General features: G+C 45.9%; 2 protein-coding genes across 14 annotated transcripts in view; both read left to right on the forward strand.

Moving 5' to 3' along the window:
- Positions 1–10,609, forward strand: part of TPM3 (tropomyosin 3) — a 28,215-nt gene extending 17,606 nt beyond the window's left edge. For 5 of the 13 annotated variants that reach the window (XM_030302170.1, XM_030302168.1, XM_032591690.1 and 2 more), the window contains one exon: positions 9,250–10,609. In XM_030302170.1, the coding sequence (XP_030158030.1) occupies positions 9,250–9,332 (83 nt within the window). In that variant the 3' untranslated portion in view covers positions 9,333–10,609. Of the gene's footprint in view, positions 1–108; positions 192–939; positions 1,140–8,011; positions 8,468–9,249 lie in introns of those variants that run through there. The other 8 variants (XM_030302171.1, XM_030302177.1, XM_030302178.1 and 5 more) reach the window with 4 other exon arrangements.
- Positions 10,610–10,709: 100 nt separating this feature from the next.
- Positions 10,710–19,780, forward strand: part of NUP210L (nucleoporin 210 like) — an 83,389-nt gene continuing 74,318 nt past the window's right edge. Inside the window, exons 1-2 of the mRNA XM_030302164.1 lie at positions 10,710–11,795; positions 12,919–13,055. Coding sequence (XP_030158024.1) covers positions 11,596–11,795; positions 12,919–13,055 — 337 coding nt within the window. The 5' untranslated portion in view covers positions 10,710–11,595. The remainder of the gene's footprint in view (positions 11,796–12,918; positions 13,056–19,780) is intronic.

Below are 19,780 nucleotides of genomic sequence, written 5' to 3' on the forward strand. Positions count from 1 at the left end.
ACCCACGGTCACACTTCTCCTAATTTCTAATGATTCCCTCTCTTCATTTGCTTCTGATACCTTTCACTCTGTCCCCTGGTTCCTCCCTGTGTTCCTGTGCCTGTCCAGATGAGCTCTATGCCCAGAAACTGAAGTACAAGGCCATTAGCGAGGAGCTGGACCACGCCCTCAATGACATGACCTCTATGTAACTATCTGACAGCAGAGCGGGGCTGGGGCCTTGGCTCGTGGGTGGTGGGGGCTCCAGGCTGTGCATAGTGTGCTTTGGTTTTATCCTCTGGAAACTGGGGTCTTCACTCTATCTTTAAACTATTGGTGCTGGTTACTTGTTGGCAAAAGCTGGGGTGGCATTTGATATTGAATCAGTTGTAGCACCCTGATCGATGTGTGATTTTTTTTTTTTTTAAGTATATTTTTGTTCATAGTCCCTTCATTATAACCATGATTTTTCTATTTGCTTCTCAAATTTAGTCTTCTCAGAGGGGACACCGCTGAAGGTAGAATTATGTCATCAGATAACTAAGAACGTAGGGCCCAGAGAGCCAGTGACTTGGGCCCTAATGTTGATTGCATGACAAAATTCAGATCTCCTGTGTGTATGTAATTTGTGCCTGGTATTGAACTTCAGGAGAAACACCCACGATTGGAAATCTCAAATTCAGCAAAGAATTAAGCCGACTCCCAGAGCAAGCCAGGCGGTAAAAAGCACCAAAAAGAGTTACTGGGGACTTCATCCGTTTGCTGTGGACCCCTGACCCTTGATGCTAATCCACCTCTTTGTATCTGTCCTACTAATCCTGAGAAGAAGCCAAATGACTCAGGCTGTGGTATCTGGCTGTCTTTTCTCCTTCCTACCGCCTTCTCTTCCCTTTTCTCCCAAATCGCTGTGTGATTGATGCTAGTCCTTCTTACCTAGAGTCTCCTTACTTTTTCATACAGATAACCATCACCGTTTCTGCTCTGTTCTGGATCTGCCCCCTTTCCTCGGGGAACCCAGCGCCCCACTCTCGCTCTGGATTCCATTTGGGTCGGCCTGGCTGGTCCCCAAGGCATTAGGATGTAGGGGGGGCACAAAGCAACTTATGTATTCTTCCACCCATCCCCCCACCCCCCCAAATTAAAATGTTAAGCTGCTGGAAGCCTCCTGCCACCCTGCATTTGTGTCACTGACAAAGCTGCTGCTGTCCCTGAGGAGGAGCCTTGGGGGTGTGATGTGGGGAATAGCTATTGTAGGCTCTCTCTCCTCTGACTTATATAATCAAAGCCACTTTTGTGTGTGTCTATTCTTTCTTGACATTTAAGCTCAAGTGATTGGAGTCTGTCGGAGTGGTGGGCTAGCAGAGGTTCCGGGCGGGGCGCGTGTAGGCCGCGGGAGGTCTTTCACCTCCATTACTTGGAGGCTCCTGTCCTTTTCAGTTAGTTCCTCCTCCTCCGATAGGGTCCCAGTGCCTCCCGATACGCTTTCTCGGCCCTTTTTTCAGTGGCTCACGTGGTGCGTCTTCAGAACACCTGATGGTCTCAAATGTGTTACCACCAAACTTGACTTACTAGGTCATCCCAAGTCACAGAGAAATCCATAGAATTTTCAGCAGTTCTGTTTGTTCGTTCAGACCCTTCTAACACTCGAGGTATACTGCCGTTTGCCTGCCGGCACGTGGTAGTGGGACACGAGACGCGATCCACGGCTGTGATTGGGAAAACTAAACAACCAGTCCTACATGTTTCAGATGGTTTATTACATACATAAAAATGGTAAATTTCTGTTAGTAAAACTGTTCCTGGTTTACGTTGTGGAATTACATGACAACCTTTTGCAGACTCCTCTTCCGGTGTGCACAGCCGCGATGGCTCAGCCTGGGTAAAGCACCTGAGTGGCGTTCACTCAGCACCTCGGTTTCTCAGCAGATGATATATTTAAAACTTGCTTTTCTTTTGGCCAGTGAGAGCCCGGGGCAGAGGTTTCCCCTAATCTAAAACTTTCGGTCGTATTGAATTCAGGTTTCTTTCTGTTCATACCATTCCTTCTTGCTACACAGCCTTTGGGGTTAAGGTATAGATTGATTTATTCAGCTAACGCTTAACTGGTGTCTTTTAGGCACAAAGAATTACGGCGGGACAGAGATAATCAAAGATGGAGGCACCGTCCCTATTTTTAGGTTGCCCAGAATCTAGTAGAGAGAGAACATATATGAAGCTACAGATGATCTGTGGCTTAGCCACAAATACCAAACTGTGGGAATTCAGAGGGGACGAGGTTGGTTCCGGTGGGATGGTAAGGAGAGACTCACAGAACGAGGCACATAGTAGGGACTTAATAAACATGCTAAAACTTGCTTTTTCATTTCTACCGGGTTCTAGAAAATTGGATTCCTGACAAACAGATTTGATTGAGGGATAGTGGATATTGAGCATTTTGGTCCAAGGACCAGCAGAGGAGTAGAGGCATAGATAGAGACAGGAAGGACGTAGCTGTAGAGGTAGATGTAGACAGTAGGGGCAGGCGTGTGCAGGACGCGGGTGTGGAGTTTTAGTTTGTAGGCGACGGGGATGCCACTGGGGGTTTCGAACAAAGATACGTTCTGATCTGAGTAGCAAAGGAGAAGAACTGATTCTGCAGCTAAGTCAGTGTTTCACAAGGAGAGCAGATCATCAAAGTGGCCCCTTAAGACGGTGATTCCCAAGTTTCAGTCACTTGCGTGCTACTTGGTGGCTTTTGCCATATTCCTGTGCTCCCTACGTTATTTCTTACTTCATATTTACTCTTGTTTTCAAATTTGTCTTACTCTACATAATTCTAATTTGAAATCAAAGGTTTGATGTGTGCTAGTGATTTTTCCTGATGCACATTAAAGCAACACAGCAAATACGTTTTTTCATTTTTTTTTTTTTTTTAACGTTTATTTACTTTTGAGACACAGCATGAACGGGGGAGGGTCAGAGAGAGAGAGGGAGACACAGAATCTGAAACAGGCTCCAGGCTCTGAGCTGTCAGCACAGAGCCCGAAGCGGGGCTCGAACTCACGAGCCGTGAGATCACAACCTGAGCCGAAGTCGGACGCTTAACCGACTGAGCCACCCAGGTGCCCCGCAAATACGTTTCTTAAAATTTTTTAATGTTTATTCATTTTTTGGGGGGGGGGAGGGGCAGAGAGAGGGGAGACACAGAATTAGAAGCAGGCTCCAGGCTCTGAGCTGTCAGCACACAGCCCGACGCAGGGCTCGAACCCACGAGAGATCGTGACCTGAGCTGAAGCCGGACGCTTAACCACCTGAGCCACCCAGGCGCCCCGCAAATACGTTTTTTTGAAGTTCACAAGTATATGCTTCCAGAGACCTCCTGACATAGCACCAGCAGCGAGTATGCTCCCTAGCTGGAGAACAACTAGGGTAGGTTATTTCGGTTTTCCCAGAGATAACCCTCCATACAGAGACGGCGCTATGAGCGGCACTCAGCGTGAGGAGGAAAAGTCAACACTGACTGCTTTCGAGCCTAGGAACGTGGTGGCATTAAACATGTAGAGAGGTCACCTGGGCCTGGTTTGAAGAAGAAAGAGAAGGTAGAAGAGAATAGAAGTCTGGGAAACTGGCAGGCATCCAGGTGAAGACAGAATTCGGGGGTTGAGGGGACAGACGGACGTGAGAGAGACTTGGAACTCCATAAAGGGCGGCAGGCAGTTTAGAGCAGGAAAGTACATCAGAATCCTGAAAGACCGCTGCACGTGTAAAAAGGAGAATGCAGCAAACAGGAAGCCCCGTGCAGAGGAGGAATGTAAATGGAACTGGGTGGAGGGAGGACGCAGGACAAGGTGTTGTGATCGTATAAACATTTACGGCTGGATAATTGCCGGAGCGTCTCCACTCCAACAGGTTGTGAAGAAAGAGAACTCGAGAAGAGATGTTGTCATTGATACTTTATTAATTTGAGGGTGCGTTTTGAGCATTAAGGTCAAGGAGCAGAAGAGTGAACTAGTGGAAAGAAAGTAAAGGCAAGAAATTGAGCCTAGAGCAGTGATGGCCAGTACAGCAGCCGCCTGGCCACATACAGAGCCTGCTGAGCGCTCAAAACGTGGCTTATGTGATTGAGGAGCTAAAATTCTGATGTTATGTGCTCTTAGTTCATCTAAATATAATTAGCCACACGTGGCTAGCGACTGCCTGCTGTGTTGGATAGTACGATTCTAGGTGTTTTAGTTTTGGGGCAGAAAGAGTTGACTGGACGCAGAGAAAGGCTTCTTACAAAAGAAAGAAGTATGTGAGAATAGATAGATGTTCGGAAAAAAGTGAGGTCTTTTACTTCCGGTCGCCTGTCTCTCTCCCTGGGCGTGACTGGTGTGAGGGAGGACGGAGCCAGCAGAGCAGAGTGAAATTTGAAACAGTGTGTGGTGCTCAATTCAGTCTTCCATTTAATACAGAAGCCATCCTGTTACTGGGGCCTGGACTGGCTATGGAAATGGGGTCAAGAAGCCGCATTGGTAATCCCAGAGCAAAGCTCTTGATCTCGTTAACTTTTCCCTCTTAATTCTTTTTTCTTTTTTTAAGTTCATTTATTTATTTTGAGAGTGAGAGAGCGCGCGCGTGCACGTGCATGAGCAGGGGAGAGGGAGAGAGAATCCCAAGCTGGCTCCATCTGTGCCGAGCCCCAGACCGGGCTCAAACTCATGAACTGTGAGATCATGACCTGAGCTGAAATCCAGTTGGATGCATAACCAACTGAACCACCCAGGGGCTCCCCATCTTAATTTCTAAGGTTGAATCACAGGCTGGTGGGTTAGAGTCCTTTTCTACCCTTCCTTACCCTTGTTCGGATGAGGCACGACACGGTTCGGGAGCGTTCACTGCCCTGTGGTTTTGGGCAGCCTCGTCTCAGCCTTGCCCAATCTCTTTCTTTCTCTATGGTACTGCTTGACCACTCCCCAGCTTTAATATTAGGGAGAAGTTAAAAAAAAAAAAAGCGAAATCTGTTCTTTCTCATCTCTTGAACTGTGAGGCTTTAAAGCAGGTATTGTTCCCTTTTACTCTCAAGCATCCCCACTCCCCTTTCCTGGTACAGAATGAAATGGCCCTGATTCAGACCAGTGAGGCCTAGGGATGTGTAGCATCCATGGGATTGTTCCCTAACTAACTGGACGCGGCTAAAAGGAACATCAGACCAAATGGATCCTGCGGCTTGCCTTTTTTGTTTGTTTTATTTTGCTGTATCAGGGAACCAAGAACTTTAATGAGCTGGTGTCTGATCCTGAGGTTTTAATCACTAGAGATTGCAGAGCTAGAACCCTTATTACTGTTACTGAGTTCAAGTTGAGAGCATGACCACACTTACCTTCTGGCCTCATACAGTTCTTAGGGGACTGTGTGCTCTAGAGCTTAATCAGGCAAGAAAATGCTTCCACCTCTCTGTCTCTTTACTTCTTCCCCACATGGAACAAAACGCTCATTGACCAGGCCGTTTGGAGGGATACGATTCTGGTAACACCCTTCTTCCCCAAGACAGGAGTGGCAGTCACACCAACTGTCTTGGGTGTGGATGCTCCTGGGGAGTCAGGTGGTACTTCTTGCCACAGAAAGCTTAAGAAATGAGAGCTCAGGGGCATCTGGGGGGCTCGGTTGGTTGTGCGTCTGACTTCAGCTCAGGTCACGATCTCACGGTTTGTGAGTTCGAGCCCCGCGTCAGGCTCTGTCCTGAGAACTCAGAGCCTGGAGCCTGCTTCAGATTCTGTGTGTCCCTCTCTCTCTGCCCCTCCCCTGCTCACGGTCTCGCTCTCTCTCAAAAATAAACATTTAAAAGAAGAAAAATCAGAGTTCAATAGAAATTTGAACCCCTGCATTTGTCAGAGAAGCCCCAGTGAATAAGACAGGTGCAGTCGTAGACCTCATGGAGTTTCTGGGCTAGTGTGGTGGTTCTCAACGGTGGATAATTCTGGGATGTGCAGAACAGTCCCACTTAAATGCTGTCTCCTGCCCAACATGTGTGTGCAGCGTCCTCTAGTTACTGCCCCCATACATTTCCAAATTTCTTTCCAAGGGGAGAGAAGGGGCAATAATAGTATACGTATGAGAACCACTGCTTTAACGAGACGTGCAATTCTAAATGTTCGCTCCAGTTCTGCCTTTTAGTACAACTATTATTTTGGTTATTCCCTCCCAGCATCATTTTGTGTGTATATGTATGTTTTCTGTTTTGATGGTGTTCATAAAGTGGCAAATCTTATTGGGACCATACTGGCCGTCATCTTCCAGGTGGAACTGGAGAAAACCCTCCCGGGGGGGTAGCGTGCCAAAGCACTGCACCTTGACCGTGGGCACAGTCAGCCCACAGATGCAATTGATTTTAGGACAGAAGAGTATGTCTTGGGCTTGCTTCGGCAGCACGTAACACTAACGTTGGAAAGGTGCAAGAGGGTGGGGTCTTTATACTGAGGTCCTGAGACCATTTTGAAACAGACTGAAAACACTGGAAGAAACTTACTTGTGAACTTGAGAAACTGGTACTAGTAGACCAGGAAGGTCTGTCCCTAAGTTCCCATCACCCCTGTGCTCGTCTGATGGATTTGGTTTCTCTGTACCCCCTCTGTAAGGTGTGCTGCAGGGGGGAGCATTCAGCTACAGTCAGTGTTTTGAGCACTTAACTATTTATATCAGGAATGCTTTCGGTTATAAGAAACAGCTTAACTGTAGCTTAAAAAAATATGGGACTGACTTTTTTTCTCCTGCAACAAGTCAGATTTGAGCAGCTGTGGCCGGGGGTAACTGTGTTTCTCCGACTCTCTTGGCCCTCTTGTAAGTTTGAAATCTGCAACTCTCATCCTCACATCCGTGTTCAAGGCAAGAAAGAAAGCTAGTTTCCCCAGAAGCTTTCCAGCAGATTACCCCTATATCTCATTGGCCAGAACTGGACCCCTAACAGCAAGGGAGGCTGGAAAAGAGAACAGGATAATCTCAGTTCACCTTCCCTGGGGCTAGACACACTGCTGACCCCAACGGGATTGAGTTCTTTTAAAATTTTTTGTTTTTGTTTATTTTTGAGAGAGAGAGACAGAACACAAGAGAGGGAGAGGCAGAGAGAGAGGGAGACACAGAATCCAAAGCAGGCTCCAGGCTCTAGGCTCTGAGCTGTCAGCACAGAGCCTGACATGGGGCTCGAACCTAGGAACCGCGAGATCGTGACCTGAGCCGAAGTCAGATGCTCAACCGACTAGGCCACCCAGTCGCCCCAAATGTCCTTTTTTTGAAGAAATTTTTAAAATATTTATTTTTGAGAGAGAGAGAGAATAAGGGGGGGAGGGGCAGAGAGAGAGGGAGACACAGAATCTGCAGGAGGCTCCAAGCTCTGAGCTGTCCGCACAGAACCCGATGCGGGACTCGAACCCACGAACTGTGAGATCATGACCTGAGCCGAAGTCGGACGCTCAACTGAGTGAGCCACCCAGGCGCCCCCGGATTGGGTTCTTTTAGAAAAGGGGAAGTGGGGTTTTGATTGGATAGGCTCCTATGCTGGGTTTACCACTGAGCGCCTATAACAAGAAGCATTAGAGAGTAGGATTGAATGGATGGTAGGGATATTGATCCCAATTTATCATTCACAATGCTGGATTGAATGCTTTTACAGAAGAATGTACCAACTTTTTACTTGAGTTCCTTTCAAACCCTGAATGTTGTAAATATAATTCTTGTAAGCCAGCTGTGCTCCTTCCTTTGCCCTGGGTCCCTCGTCTGTTTTTCAACCCAAGGAGTAAATACCTTTGTGAAGTAGATAGATTTTTCCTTCTTAAAGCGTTGTCCTTGCAACTTGTGAGCTTGGATTTTTATTTTATTCCTCTGTTGGTCCTCGCACTGCCTGCCTGCGTCTCACTGCCCTGTGTCTGAGTCCTCCTCGCATCCACAGATGCATGTGATGTGTACCAGCTAGTCAGAGGTTTCAGGATTTATTTCTGGTATTCCACTAACGTCCTTTTTCTCTTTCTCCTCCTGTTTCCTCTTCTCTTGTTTCCTTGCCTCTCTGTTGCTGCTGCAGAGCGCCTCTACAGCCAACTTGAGCGAAACCGAGTGCTCTCTAGCGAGCTGAAGCTAACGCTGCATGATCTGTGTGGCTGATGGGCAGGGCTCCCTCTGCCCATTAAGCTGAGCTTACCGCTCACACCACTGACCTGGACCCCAGCAAAAAGCTGATTGTTTTTTTGAAAGGCAGTTTTGCCCTGAGCAAATTGCTTTTTAATTGCTTTTTAATTGGGGCAGTGAGAGTATTCCTGACTTCCCCACCGCAGTGTAGTGAGAACAGTTGATAGTGTTTCCATCCCTTTTCAAGAGATAATGGATGAAGGAGGGAGGAGCCCGCGAGAACAGAGCAAGGAAACCTGGGAGAGTTTTCTGGTTTCCACCCTTACTTGCTGCTGCTCTTTCCCTGTGTGCTGACTGTAAGCTGTGTTCCCCTTGGCATGGATGTTTTCTAACAATAAAAGGACTGATTGGACAAGATGTCGTGATTGCTTCATCTGCAGGCCCAGAGACGGGCCCTTCTGAGCCGGTGGACAGAAGGGGAGGGAGAGGAAGGGGTGCGGGCCATCAACAGATCTGTGGTTTTGCTTGCTAGGTGTTCAGCTGCTGCTTTTTTTCCTGACGTTTTCCTTCGTGTTCCTTTTTGCTGGTTTTACGTTTAATTGTAAGTAGCTATCGGAAGCTAGTTGTGAGCAGTAGCTCTACAAAAACCTCCGTTGAGGTTTGCTTACGTTTGGTAGTGTTCTTGGCTTCAGGGACTCTGTGATAGGCTCTGGGGGGTCTTTCATTCATCCCACCAGTTGTTCCTCTCCTTTCCATTTTGGAGGAAGCTTATAGCGCATGAAGATCTTGTATTCTCAGGTTGAGACTCTGATGTTTTCACTGGTAGAAACATGCCCGGAACCATGTCAAATAAGTACCATCCCACGGGCAAAGCCCCGAAGAAAGAATGGCTGATGCTTAAGGCTGCCTCCTTCGGGGACTGAAAACTGAAAGCCTTGGTGGGTGTGGGTATGGGAGGAAATGACTGATAGGTCCCCAGCCCCTTCCCCCAGAGGTATATATAGCCACACCTGCAACTCCAGGGGGCACGCCAGAGTCCCTGCAGAAGTGGGTGGTGCAGTGGCTCAGGCCTGCCGCTGGGAAGGCGGTGCTTTGATAGTCTGCAGCCTTCCTGCAGCAGGAGCGATTCTCACGGTGGGCAGACCTTGACCTTTACTTCTAGTTCTAGTAACGTCTCTCCTTTACACCCATTAGATAAGCTGAAATGCACCAAAGAGGAGCACCTCTGTACACAAAGGATGCTGGACCAGACTCTGCTTGACCTGAATGAGATGTAGAGCACCCCGGTCCCGCCCTGCCGCTGCTCCTCCCCCCTGACCCTGACTCCGCCTGAGGCCAGCCTGCCCGAAGCTGGCCTGGAAACTGAGGGCTGATCTTTAACTGGAAGTCCGCTTTCTCCTTTTTGCCGCCTCTCCCACCCCAACCCCTGTATCTTTTTCGCCAAACTGTCTCTGCCTCTCCCCTGAGATTCCAGTCGGGCTTGAGGCCGAGCACCTTTGGGAACAACGTTTAAGGGAATGTGAGCACAATGCAAAGTGTCTTTACAAGCATGTTGTGATGTACACATTTTGTAATTACCTTTTTTTGTTGTTGCTGTAGCGACCCATTTGTAAAACATTCCTAATAATTCCACAGTTCTGAAGCAGCAGTCTTAGTCCTTGCTCACTTGGAAGGTTTGGAAAGTTAACTTTTCAGCCTAACGCACACTGCTCTCTCTGCAGAGGAGGGAGAGCGGCAAGGCCTGCCTGCCTACTGAGGGCCAGAGCCCCGAAAGGTACCCACTCTGGGAAGCTTCGTTGCTCTGTCCAAAGTACCGGCCAAATTAGAAAGGTGATTCCAGGAGGAGTTAGCCAAAAAAGTGTGGCTCAGGGTTTCAGTTTTAAGGTATCTTTGAGCAACTTTAATTTCTTTTCATCAGAAGTGACCAAACAAATTAAGGTGTGAGACCTCTGTCTGAGACCAAATCCTTGTCCTATCCTCCTCACCCCTCTCTCTCCTAACCGCTCACAGACATGGACCATGTCCCCTTTATGTTGAGGTGACCACTTATTTGCTCTCCTGCCTCCTTGAAAGAAGAAAAGAAAATTACGTGTTTGCCACTGATTTAGCCACATGAAACAAACTTATCTCGTCACCCTTCTCTGGGACTGAAGCTGCTGTCTCTAAAAGTGCCACGTCATTGTGCTTTGTGTTAGTGCTGGAGAAATCTTGAATAGCTTACGTACAAAACCGTTTTTAAATTTTATATTATTTTGAAACTTTGCTTCTTTAGGGTTGGGGCACCTTGGCCACTCTGTCAGGCTGAGAACTGTACAGTCTGTGGGCTGACGGTGTGCTGATCTTTTAAAAGTTTCTTTCCCTGCCCAATCCCCCCTTTTGGTGAGGTTTCTGTGAGGTCTGTTAGGTGTGCATCCGGCAGCTTCTTGGCTTACAATGCACTCTCCTTTGGTGTGCTCTCTCCGGGGCCGATTGAGAGAAAGAAACCAATAGTGCAACTGTTTTGATACTGAAAATTGACAACTGTCTTTTTGAAATAAAGAACCAGTCCCTCCAATTCTCAGACCTCCTTGACTTTTATTTACTAATCCAAATGCGCTTTCTCCACAGGAACTATGAGGTTTGAGGTAAAAATCAGATCTTTGTGGGTGGTGGCAACAGGATTTCATAGAGAACACACGCTTTGGAAGCAGACCACCAAAACTGGATTCGAAACTCAGCTCAGATTCTTACTTCTATGTACTGATAGAAATAAGTTGTCAAGTAAAGATAATGTGTATTATCAGGGTAAATGCGAACATCAGAAATAATAGTTATACGCAAGGCCTCTTCTAGGTTACTTAAGTTAGCACTGGCGCATTCAGGGCTTTTCCTTCACAACTGTACTAGTTCCACACCACGGATTTATTAGGCTCGGTGCTCCTTAAATCACTTCAACACTGTTCACACACTGCCCTGTGACAGCCTTTGAGCCGATAGTCCGTCGGGTATTTGGAGAGCACAGGTTAGTTTAACCAGGAGTGTTTGCTCAGAGACCGGCTGTGCACGTGGACGACCTGAGCCTTCTGGTCGCTGGTGCCTGGCATTTACTGCACTCTGGCCTTGAGGCTGGACACGAGTCTGACTCCTAGTAAAAAAGACACAGCTCCCTTGACAAAGTCAGCTGTTTATGATAGAGACTGCAAATTTTTTCCATTTATAGGCACCGACCAATGCTACCTGGAAATTACAGCCCAAAAAAACCCACCCAAACTTTTTTCTGCCAGGAGCGGAACACAAGGTAGGCAACGGAAGAAATTAAACTGGGAGAGGTGAGCCCTTCCTCGACATTTTGCTCCTTTCTTTGCGGCCAAAATTTAGGGAACTTGCCCCCTGAGCACGTGGCAGGCTTCCCGCCTCCCGTTGCCACGTGCCCCCTCCCTAGCGCTCCCACAATTCCCAGCCGGGAGGAGGCACCGCCCCCTGTGGCGTCGCGCCCGCGGATTGGCCGGCGCCGGCGGGCCGCGGCCTCAGTCGGGCTGAGGCGCGGAAGCGGCGGTCGCCATGACGGACTCCGGGGCCTCGAGGCCCCGACGGAGCCGGCCGTTTGTCGGCTGGCCCACGCCCCGCGTCACGCTGCTGCTTCAGTGTCTGCTTGGGACCCTGGCCAACAAGCTCAACGTGCCGCAGGTGTTGCTCCCCTTCGGCCGGGAGCCGGGCCGCGTGCCCTTCCTGCTGGAGGCGCAGCGGGGCTGCTACACTTGGTGAGGGGGTACGCGGGCTTCCTGTGGGGGCCCTGCCGCCGGGCCTGGGGACGACTTCCTGGGAGCGGGGCGCCTGGGGCGGGGGGGCCCCGGCCGGCCACTCGCCCCGGGCGGCTCTCTCCGCGGGGGATCCCCGTGCGCCACTGCGTTACTGTATTCCGCGCCGGCAGAAGGGAGAACTTGGGGGACGGGAGGAGGGCCCCGGTGGGTGGCCAGGACCGCCCCCTGTGTTTTCAGGGGCGACTGCCGCGCGGGGGCTGGGCAGCCGCGACGTCGCCGGGTGCGAGAGCCTCGCGGACGCGTCCGGGCTCCGCCGCGGCCTGAGCGGCGCCGAGGTTTGTGCAGTGGACGCCGCTCACCTCCCGCTCGGCGGCCCGGGGCCTTCGCGGCCTCGTCGAGGGTGAGGCAGGGCAGCTCGGCATCAGAGCCCCAAGAGGAGGTTTCTGGGTTTTGGTTTCGTTGGGTTTTGTTTCGTTTCGGTTTTTGTTGTTGTTGTTGGAGTTGGACTCAGACCTAAGTTAGGCAGCCTTTCTACCTTAGCAGCCCGTTTATATTGGACCGAAACACATTCCTCAGAGTAGGAGAAATCTACGCCTCTCATTATTGGGAAGACATCAGTGTGTTTACAGACTGGGGGGACACTATAGCAATCTTATTTTATTTTGTTTTTAAATTTTATTTAGAGAGAGACAGCGGGGGAGGGGAGAGAGTGGCGGAGAGACTGAGAGACGGAGAGAGAAGGTCTCAAGCAGGCTCCACACTATCAGTGCAGGGTTCGTGGCAAGGCAAGAAACCCATGAACCTGGGATCATGACCTGTCCCCAGATCAAGAGTCGGGGGCCCAACTGACTGAGCCACCCAGGCGCCCCTGTAGCAATCGTATTTTAAATATTGAGGGAGGAATATAATACTTGTATAACTTTGCACGGGGGATCTTTGGGGAAGGTCCTCATCAGTCTCTCACTGAAATCTTGTGTCTCTGAACATGGTTCCTATTTTAAAGTGTCATTTACATGCACCTGATTAAACGTAACATGGAAAAACTGTAAGAATCTGTGTTCTGCTAAAAGTTCATTTTAACCCACATTCTTATCTCCAGCCCTTAAGTATTTTATTCTGGCAGGCATTCTACCCATCATGACGCAGTAACTGTTGAGCCTTTATATGAAAATGGCACCTTATGTTCCCAAAAAGCTGTGCTCATTGCTGAATCTTCCCAACCGATACGCCTCAGCAGTATTATTCTTGCTCGAGAGATAGGTACGTTGAGAGAAAACATTATGAAATTGTTCATCTGGAGTAGAATAATCTGATATCTTTTATACATGATTAATACAGATGGTGCTTCAAATATAAAATAGAAAAAAGCATTCTGCAGTGTAAACCCTAATCGTGGCATCCTATTCTGTGACTTTTTTTTTTTTTTTTTTAAATCTAGCACCTGGCATGGTGCCTGATACAGAGTGGAAACCGTAGTTATTTGAATCAATAAAGGAAGGAATTACTAATTGGAACTAGCGTGATTGTGTTAAGGTCTGAGGTGGGTCTTGAATGAGGCAAAAGGTAGTATGAAAACAAGTGCTTCTCAGTGTGGTCTGCGAACCTGTGCCATTGGCATCATCAGTATCGCCTGGAATGTTGTTAGAAGGGTAAGTCCTTGGGGTGCCGGGCTGGCTCAGTCAGTGGAGCGTAGGACTCTTGATCGTGGGTTGTCCCACGATTGATGTAGAGTAGAGATTAGTTAAGAATAAAATCTTTAAAAAAAAAAAAAAATGGAGCGTCTGGGTGTCTCGGTCGGTTAAGCGTCCTGCTCTTGGTTTCAGCTCAGGTCATGCTCTCACAGTTTGTGAGTTTGAGCCCCAAGTTGGGCTCTGTGCTGACAGCGTGGAACCTGCTTGGGATTCTCTTTCTCTCTCTCTCTCCCCCTCTCTCCCCCTCTCTCCCCCTCTGTCCCCCTCTCTCCCCCCCCTCCTTCTCCCCCCCCTCCTTCTCCCCCCCTCTCCTTCTCCCCCTCTCTCCCTCTCTCCCTCCGCTCCTCCCCTGCGCGTGCTCGCTCTCTCAAAATACATAAACTTGGAAAAAAAAAACCAAAACGAATGAAATCGTTAAAAAAAAAAAAAAAAAGGAAAAGAGGTGTAAATTCTTAGACCCCAGCTTAGATCTGCTGAATTAGAATCTCAGGGGTGAACCCAGGGAATTAACAACCTATCCAGTGATTCTCATGCACACTAAAGTTTGGGAGGCACCGCACCATTCTGTTTTAGACCAGAGCGGCTGGAGAAGTGCTATTTGTACCCAAAATCAAAGCAAGGCTTTTTGCATCCTAGAGTTTCTGGCACTTCATTGCTATATTGATAGGCCGGAAATATCTGTATAGTTTTAAAGTATTTTGATAAGTGTATGTCTGTACTGTGTTATTAAAGAGAAGTTCACATTGTTTGGCATATCATATTTCATATGATTGAAGATGCTGTCTATTAGAAAGCTGTTTTTTTTAATATACCACTAAGAAAAACATTGCCAACTAAACCGTGCTTTTCTTCACCTAGAATTTCTACTTTATGCCTGTGGAAGAACTCTGACTGACTTAATTAGATTGTTATTTTTATTATGTATCACTATTATGCCTAATAAAAAGGAAAATATAAATAAAATAGACTGGTTAAAATATTTCTTTTTTTTAATAGATTTTTAAAAATATTTTATTTATTTTTGAGAGAGTGCAAGCAGGGGAGGGGCAGAGAGAGGGGGACAGAGGCTCAGATGCAGGTTCCTCACTGACCGGCTGACAGCAGTGAGCATGAACCTCGAGATATGACCTGAGCCAAAGTCAGATGCTCAACTGACCTAGCCATCCAGGGGCCCCCTGGTTAAGATGTTTCTAAAACTATTTTAACATTTCTGCCTCAGATGAAACACTTTTTGGCTGGATATCTTCAACCTCTGTGTTTGTCCCCACAATATCATCTTCTGTGCCATGAAAACTGCTGGGGATGAAGTATTTCTTAAAAGAATCAATTAAAAACAGTAACACTTAAAAGCTAGGGCACATGACTGGCTCAGTTGGAAGAGCATGCAACTCTTTTTTTTTTTCCCCTTAAGATTTTATGTTTAAGTCATCTCTATCCCCAGCATGGGGCTGGAACTCATAACACTGAGTTGCATGCTCCACCAACTGAGCCAGCCAGGTGCCCCAAGAGAGTATGACTCTTGATCTTGTGGTTGTGAGTTCAAGACCCACATTGGGAGTAGAGATTACTTAAATAAGTAAAACTTTTAAAAAACCCACAACACCTAAAAGCTTTAATATTGGCCTCTTAAGTTAGCTTTGCACTTACATGGAACTGATCTTTTTTTTTTTTTTTTTTTTTTTTTTTTTTTTTTTTTTTTTTTTTTTTTTTGTCTCCAGTTGTGGAAAAGTGCCTAGTACATCTGAGTTACCACCTTTCTTATCCCATCTCCTTAACCAGTTGATTCCCAGGGGATTAAAGAGTGTACTGCCATTGGCACCAGCTTTTCTTCCTACTACTAATACCCATTCTACAAGTTTTGATGAAAACTTTTAATGTTTTCATATAGGGAACCAATGACAACTGTGTCATGACTGTCTGGCTGACAGCAATTATAACATGTCATCAGTTATAAAAATCTCAATTTCAGGAGCGCCTGGGTGGCTCAGTCGGTTAAGCGTCCGACCGGCTCAGGTCATGATCTAGCGGTCCGTGGGTTCGAGCCCCGCGTCGGGCTCTGTGCTGACAGCTCAGAGCCTGGAACCTGTTTCAGATTCTGTGTCTCCCTCTGTCTCTGACCCTCCCCTGTTCATGCTCTCTCTCTGTCTCAAAAATAAATAAATGTTAAAAAAATTTTTTTAAATCTCAATTTCAGAGATGTTAAAATATCAATAAAGGAGTGCCTTAGAATCAGTGAAATATGGTTACGAGGATTCTCAAAGATGAGGATCTTTGAGGAATATGTCATGCAAGGCAGCTGCAAATGGATAGAGAAGGATCCCATGGTCAGAAAAGAATTGTTTTGGTCACATAAGCAATTTTTTAAAAAGTTTGTTTATTTAGAGAGAGAGAAAGAGCAAGTGGGGAAGGGGCAGAAAGAGAGGGAGAGAGAAAATACCAAGCAGGCTCCGCACCACCAGTGCAGAGCCCAACATGGGGCTTGAACTCACGAACCATGAGATCATGACCTGAGCCGAAGTCAGACACTTAACCAACTGAGCCACTCAGGTGACCCTTACATAAGCAATTTTTAATGTCATTACTCTTAACTATGTGAATTCATTCTGATATCAAAAGATTCGTTTACACAGTTGCTAGGAAAAATGTCAAATCTGGCTCTCACCTTAATTTTATCTGACTTGTATATATTCCAAAGTTAAGTATCTTTTAAATCAGTTTTCCCAAATTTGATATTAGTACAGTTGTGTACATAGATGATGAAATGCTCAATGATAAATGCTATTCTCAGTGTCCTACCAGGTACGTTCTCCTGTGAGTGGAAAAGAGCACTCTGAATGGGGGAGGCAGAAGAAGGAGAGGACGTTGTGGAAGAAAAGTATATGCCTAAGAGAGATGTTCATTCATGTTTAGGTGCTTAGAATTTTATGTTTTTGTTGACACTGTAGTAAAGCAAATTAGTGGCTAGGACAGAGATGATGGGTAGAGGTGAGAGACTTGAGGTGGGTGGGCGTGTTTTATTTGGTTAAGAGTGCTAGATTTCTTTTGATTTTTGTTCTGTTTTGACTGGGTGCTACCTCCATTTGGTAAAACCTTCAAAGAATATACAAAGTTATATAGTGAAAAGTAAGCCTCTGATGTCATTTGTTCAAGAGGCAGCCACTTTTCTGTATCCTTCAGAGGCCGTCTGAATATATGAATATGCCTTTTTCTAGTGGGAAATCGAGATTTTTAACCTTAGGTAAAGGACAACTAGAGGAGTTTGAAGATGAAGGCATGATTTTAGCTTACTTGGAGGATAAAGAAAGGGTCAGGTAACTGGATGATTTTGGTGTGGGTAGAGAATATAGGGTGAGCAGTACTTTTTGTGCTATGCTCAGCATGTTGGTATTCTGTAAACTAATCAACTTACTAGTTGATTAGTTGCTGCAGTGATTATAATTGTATAATCAAGAGGAATTGATTGGGGAGCTGGGATAAATATGAGAGTCAAGGCAGGAAATACTTACCGTTTCTGCTCCCTCTTTTTTTTTTTTTTTTAAGTTTATTTATTTTGAGAGAGAGAGAGCACAAGCACAGGAGGAGCAGAGAGAGAGAGGGAGACAGAGAATCCTAAGCAGACTCCATGCTGTCAGCACAGAGCCTGATGTGAGGCTTGAACTCATGAACTGTGGGATCAGGACCTGAACTAAAAACAAGAGTCAGACGTTTAATCGACTGAGTCACCCAGGTGCCCCAACTCCTTTTTTTGTTCCTGTCTCTGCATCCCTTTGGTTCTTGAATACTGGCTTCATTCTCTTATTTTTTTCTTTCTCCTTCATCTCCCTGGGTCAATTCTTCTTTCTATCTCATTTGTTTTTCTTTCATTATTACCTTACTCCTGTGTGTACCTGAAGTAATATGGACGTATAGATAAGAATATTCATTATATTATCTAAAAAAGTTACTCATTTCTTTTTATATTTCAAAGAGGTAAGTTGAAGGTATGATACTTCTCTTAATCTCTCTAAATTTATCTATAAATCATAGAGGGTAATTTCTTTTTCTTTATGGTCAGTGGCCAGGTATTGAAAAGCTTTCTCCTATAGAAGTAGTCAGATGGGTAGTCATTGTGTGCATAAGGCCTTTCATATATTTTATGTACGGTCACACTGCTTTGGTCCTACCATTTCCCTACGTATTTCTCCACGGAAGAAAAGTATTTAATTTCCCATTTAATTAGTGCTAGATTATGCAGTGCTTAATTATCTAATGTATATTACCTAAGGTCACCTTCTTTCCTTTGCTGTCCTTGGAACACTTCCTTAATGGTGTGTTTTTACCAGCAGATCCCATGACATTTCTGCTTTGATCATAGGTCCCATATCTTGGTCTTCAATTCTTTTAACATCAGATCTTTTCAATTAAATATTAGGTAAAAGAGGGGCGCCTGGGTGGCGCAGTCGGTTAAGCGTCCGACTTCAGCCAGGTCACGATCTCGCGGTCCGTGAGTTCGAGCCCCGCGTCAGGCTCTGGGCTGATGGCTCAGAGCCTGGAGCCTGTTTCCGATTCTGTGTCTCCCTCTCTCTCTGCTCCTCCCCCGTTCATGCTCTGTCTCTCTCTGTCCCAAAAATAAATAAACTTAAAAAAAAAATTAGGTAAAAGATTAATCAATTAAGTTTTTAAAAATAATTTTAGTTTATTTATTTATTTAAATTTTTCTTAATGTTTATTCATTTTTGAGAGAGACAGAATGCGAGTGGGTTAGGGGCAGAGAGAGAGGGAGACACAGAATCCGAAGCAGGCTCCAGGCTCCAAGCTGTCAGCACAGAACCCGACGCGGGGCTCGAACTCAGGAGTTTTGACATCATGACCTGAGCTGAAGTCGGACGCTCAACCGACTGAGCCACCCAGGTGCACCCCAGTTTTAGTTTATTTTTAAATGTCTGTTTATTTATTTTAAGAGAGAGACAGAGAGTGTGAGTGGGAGAGGGGCAGGGAGAGAGAATCCCAAGCAGGTTCCACACTCAGGGCAGAGCCCAACTATGGGGCTCAGTGCCACAAACCATGAGATGATGAGTTGAAATCAAGAGTGGGACACTCAACTGACTGAGCCACCTAGAGCACCCGTAAAATAATTTTAGATTTATAGAATCCATGCAAAGATGTACAAAGAGTTCCTATATACCCTTCATCCAGTTTTCTTTAATGTTCTACGTAATGTACTTTTTTTGCTCTAAGATTTAAGACACCACATTACTAAACTAAGTTGTCATGTTTCCTTTGTCTCCTGTGACCTGTGATAGTTTCTCATTCTTTCTTTGTCTTTCATGACATTGGCACTTTTAAAGAGTATTAGGTATTTTGTAGAATGTCTTTCAGTTTGGATTTATTTGATGTTTTTTCATGATTAGGTTGGCTTACAGATTTTTAGGAGGAAAACAACAGAAGCAAAGAGCCCTTCCAGTGCATTATGTCAGGGTGTACATGGTATCAACATGATTTATCACTAGTGATAGTAAGCTTGATCACTTGATTAAAGGTAGTGCCTGTCAGATTTCTCCACTGTAAAGTTACAATAAGTAACTTTCCATATGCTATTCATTAAAAATCATCACTAAGTTTGGTCCACATTCAAAAGAAAAGAAATTAAGCTTCACCTCCTAGAGGGAGGAGTGTCAAAGAATTTGTGGAAGTTATTAAAACCACCATAGTAACTAATAAATACTTGAGAGATGCTTTGATATATCTTGTTTTTAAAGTTTCACGCATTAATTTATTTTTTAAAAAGTTTTTTTAACATTTATTTTTGAGAGAGAGACGTGGGGCCCGAACTCACGAACTTTGAGATATGACCTGAGCCAAAGTCAGATGCTTAATCAAATGAACTTTATTTATTTATTTTGAGAGAGAGCGAGCGCACAGTGGGAGAAGAGCAGAGAGAGAAAGGGAGAGAGAGAATCCCACGCAGGCCTGCGATGTCAGCTCGGAGCCTGATGTGGGACTTGAACTCAGGAACTATGAGATCGTGACCTGAGCCAAAGTCAGATGCTTAACCAACTGAGCCACCCAGGCACCCCTGATGGGGATTTTCTATTTCCCTCATCCTTTCCACACTTTAATAGCATTCTTCTGTAAGGAAAATAACCTACATCTTACAAACGAGTTCCCATTCGTTCATTCATTATTTATATAAGTATTGACTCATGGAAATTTATTTTTGGTTTATAATCCAATATTATCGTAATTTATTTTGTTACTTGTTTTTCTGGCTTTGGCCATTGGGAACTCTTTCAGATTGACTCCAATGTCCTTTGG

This window comes from Lynx canadensis, chromosome F1 (assembly GCF_007474595.2).
Source record: "Lynx canadensis isolate LIC74 chromosome F1, mLynCan4.pri.v2, whole genome shotgun sequence".
NCBI classification, from domain to species: domain Eukaryota; kingdom Metazoa; phylum Chordata; class Mammalia; order Carnivora; family Felidae; genus Lynx; species Lynx canadensis.